Source organism: Impatiens glandulifera, chromosome 3, assembly GCF_907164915.1.
Source record: "Impatiens glandulifera chromosome 3, dImpGla2.1, whole genome shotgun sequence".
Classification (NCBI taxonomy): domain Eukaryota; kingdom Viridiplantae; phylum Streptophyta; class Magnoliopsida; order Ericales; family Balsaminaceae; genus Impatiens; species Impatiens glandulifera.
The window spans coordinates 16,433,203-16,436,956 of record NC_061864.1 but is presented as its reverse complement, the minus strand read 5'-3'; the positions used below and the strand labels follow the sequence as shown (position 1 = coordinate 16,436,956).

General features: G+C 33.9%; 1 protein-coding gene across 2 annotated transcripts; it reads right to left on the bottom strand.

Moving 5' to 3' along the window:
• Window positions 1–499: 499 nt before the first annotated feature.
• Window positions 500–3,443, bottom strand: LOC124931711. Of its 2 annotated transcripts, XM_047472238.1 has the most exons (6): window positions 3,286–3,443; window positions 3,067–3,146; window positions 2,480–2,700; window positions 1,076–1,166; window positions 935–1,001; window positions 500–839 (listed from the first exon to the last, which is right to left on the bottom strand). In XM_047472238.1, the coding sequence occupies exons 2-6, from the start codon at window positions 3,120–3,122 to the stop codon at window positions 786–788; spliced, it is 489 nt and encodes a 162-aa protein (XP_047328194.1). In that variant the 5' UTR covers window positions 3,123–3,146; window positions 3,286–3,443; the 3' UTR covers window positions 500–785. The 2 variants fall into 2 exon arrangements, with proteins under 2 accessions (XP_047328194.1, XP_047328193.1); XM_047472237.1 differs by having other exon boundaries at window positions 3,067–3,386.
• Window positions 3,444–3,754: the final 311 nt, after the last annotated feature.

Below are 3,754 nucleotides of genomic sequence, written 5' to 3'. Positions count from 1 at the left end.
TTGTCACGTGGAGCAGGCCCACCTGGTTTTTTTGTGCGATGGATTAACCTCCCATAGATTTTTTATGGGCTCACAGAAATCTTTATTCTATTACATGGGCATTAATGTCCTTTCATTACATGGGTATTTCATTGTACAATCATCGTCATCAGTTTGTACTTTGTATTGACATCATTGTCACAGAAGAATAATATAAATTATTTTTATTTGAAATATTAAACGTGTATGGTTTATTATTATTATTAATTTAATGAGAGTTTATTTTAATTTAGGATATAAAGGTTGTTGATGAAGCAGTTTGTGGTGAATATCTAATGCAGGTCCGAGGTCATCTTCGAACCAAACAGGTCAGTTTATGGTTGAGGTTTTTAATCTAGTTTGAGCCACTTCTTTGTAGTATGTCCTTGGTGAGGGTACTTTAATAGATAGAACCTTCTATAGTGATTTTACAAAAAATTTAGTTTCATGATGTCTTTTTGTGGTTGTAAATAAATGTACCATCAAACATATTTAGGGGTTCATTAAGAATTCTGAATTGTCCACACAACAATTTGGAATTATAAAGATTCTTGTACAACACAAGCACAAAAACAAAGTACACAACTATACTAAAATCATCGACAATTAAAACTCATACAAACTGGTCAACTGTGGTAAAGTTTGTCAGGATCGCTCGTGAAATAAAATCAATCGGAAATTTGCATCAACAAGAGGAGCTTGAAATCGAGACAATCGCTCCATATTAATAAGCCAAACAATGTTTGGATTCCTGGTTTAGCCATTTCTCATTCATATAGACCTTCTTCCTCCCATATATCTGACAGGAACTCTACCATTTCCTATATCATGGAATCGAATAAAGGAATGTTATGGAAAGGCGTGGTGATGGAAAATAAAAATGAATCTGTCGAAAACTATGATATTATTGACTCACGGCTAAGGGGATTCTCCTGGTGAAACGTTTATTACTACCAAGCAAGGTGTCATAAGTTGCATTCCAACTGTAAGAGTATGACAATCAGTTTATGTTGAAAATTGTCGAAATTGGGAGAACTATAATAAAGAATTAGGAAACCTTATTTTGGGTTTGAGGTGCTTTCCATGGTTCTCAGACTTCTTCTTATTTCCAACCCAATGTAATCTTGTTTGATTCCACACAAGGAGACCTGAAAGAAGAACCAATAACCTTAAAATTTAGCCTACAACAACCAATAGAAATGATAGGTCTTTCTGAAGTTCGGTTTGAATCAGAAAACAATAACAAATTTAAGAATATCTCATCTAATTCAACATTCAGATGATGAGATGCTGAGACAAAACAAAATATAATTTTAAGGAATTTTATTGTGGATCACAATGTTATAGTTTACATTTTGAAATGGATAGAACAATGAATTGTATTATTCTATGTCAGCCTAGGGTTTTTCTCTCTTCTCACTTCCGTCGCACCATAGCCTAACGGTCCATTTTCTACTAACTTCTCTTCAATCACTCTTTTACGTTGTATCAACTTAACAGTTCATCTTCTATTCATTTTCTCTTCAATCACTTTACTTTTCCGATAACGAGTAAAAAACAAGGATTTCACCGGACCTTTGCCGTTTCCAACATCAAGAATAACGTATCTATTGTTCTTGAGTTGGAAAACGTTCAATACACGACATGGACGAATGTGTAGACTGATGATGAATCATATATGGTGATAGAGGATCATCGAGAAAATCGTAGGAGAGTGGAGGGAACTGAATTTCAACTCTACTCATGTCTTGTATTAAACATTTTCCAACTCAAGAACAATAGAGACGTGATTCTTGATGTTAGAAACGGCAAGGACCGGGTGAAATCCTTGTTTGTTACTCGTCATTGGAAAAAAATGATTGAAGAGAAGATGAACTGTTAGGATACGACATAAAAGTGTGATTGATGAGAAGGTAGTAAAAAATGAACCGTTAAGCTAAGGCGCGGCGAAAGAGAGAAAATCTAGACTCTGAAACCATAAAGGAATACAATCAGTTGATTTATTAAATACAAAATGTAAACTATATACAAGATTATAAGTTATAACATTGAAATTCCATAATCTAGAGATCTCTAATATATTAATTAGGCAACCATATAGATAAACAAAAGATAACTATTGATTATATTTATTAGTTTTCTCATCCAAAGTCAACTTCATTTCCAGATTTAGAAAGAGTTTCAGGGGCCAATTTGAAAACACTTTCTGTTTCTAGATCTGAATCCATATGAGAACTGGTCAACAAAAGTCAGGATTTGTGTCTCACTAAGGTCTGTTACCAACCGTGATCTCAAATGGATCCACATACAGATGAGATATCTCACCGGAAAAAAGTGTTTCCGAATGTAATTTAATAACCTTGGCCATATTATGTGGAAGAAAAAAACTCAATTTTGTTCAATTTTTTCTTTCTTTTTGAGTGAAAAGGAACATCTCTTCAAATTAAAGAACAAGACTTGCCATGATTTACAAATTCAGAAGGGTCGTTCTGACTTGGTAAGATTTGGGATGACATGCTTCTTTGAGATAAGAGTCCGTGATAATCAAGATCATGTGTGCTCGTGCTCCAAAACTCCTCAGAAGCACTCGGTTTACGCACTATTTGCCCATGAAATCCATTTCCAGTTGATGGTCGATCCCCATTAACAATAGATGTCGATTTCCAGCATCCAAGACAGCCTCTGCTCTGTTACAATTCCACGAAAACAATTAATTCAAACACCAAATTGAAAACCTGAATCTTCTCAACCATCAAACAACGCTGATTGTTCAAATCAAGACAAAAATGATCAAGCTAAGTATGCTTCTTAGCCAACAAAATGATTAGCATCAACACAGCCCATAGTTCTCAGTTAATACACACTCATTGTTTACTGATCATATGAATAAACTCCATAAAATCTGAGAAACCCAATGTGAATCAAGTACGAAATCACCAATCCTGGCAAAGGATCTCAAATCTCTATAGGAATTTGCAACATAAGATAGTGAATTACAGATAGCTTAAGGAAGAAGCAGAAGAAATATGAGAATCAAAATAACTTTACCCCATGCAAGAGAGAATCTTGCTTAACGAAGCTGCAAATGCGCCGTAAATGAACATGTATCTCCCTTTCCCCTGTTCTTTCTGTGAAGCAAAGATCATGAAAAGCATTGAAAACCCAGAAATTTGGAAGGTGCGATCACGAAAACAATATATACAAATTGGGTCTGACAGAACTAGACAGACCCACATGAAAAATCAAATCGATTAGAAGAAAACAAACATTTTGTGGCTCCGATGAAGATGGGTTTTGCAGATTTCTAGGTCGGCTTGCCTAACATTCAATCGCCCGCAGTGGTCATTGACTGATAATGAAGGTAGATTCAATTTTTTTCTCTAAAAGTGGTCATCAGCTTCAAGTTAAATGGACGTCCCACTCACACAACATAAAGGATTCAAAATCAATCCATTTGCCCCTTCCCCTTGTTTTTACATATTTGTAATTAAACATCTCATCAGATTTTATTTTTATTTTCTTACATATATTTTTTTTACTATAATCCTCCTTTCCTTTTCAATTTTCTTATTAAAAGTTATTTATTATATTTAATTCAAAAGACCTCAAATTCAATCTCTTAAAAATATCAAATACCCATTTTTTGGATTTTTAGTTTACAACAAGATTTATTGAGAACAATTGTTTTCTTTTGTAAAAGAAGTTAGTTAAATCATTATACAATGTCTGAAATTTA

What these genes read in the sequence shown, in the direction of transcription:
- LOC124931711 (XM_047472237.1), bottom strand. Translation starts at nt 3,254, where the DNA reads ATGTGGGTCTGTCTAGTTCTGTCAGACCCAATTTGTATATATTGTTTT. An exon ending in AAGATTCTCTCTTGCATGGG is followed by an intron (nt 2,701 to 3,066) that starts GTAAAGTTATTT and finishes GTAACAGAGCAG; the next exon opens with AGGCTGTCTTGGATGCTGGA. An exon ending in TTCTGAATTTGTAAATCATG is followed by an intron (nt 1,167 to 2,479) that starts GCAAGTCTTGTT and finishes TTCTTCTTTCAG; the next exon opens with GTCTCCTTGTGTGGAATCAA.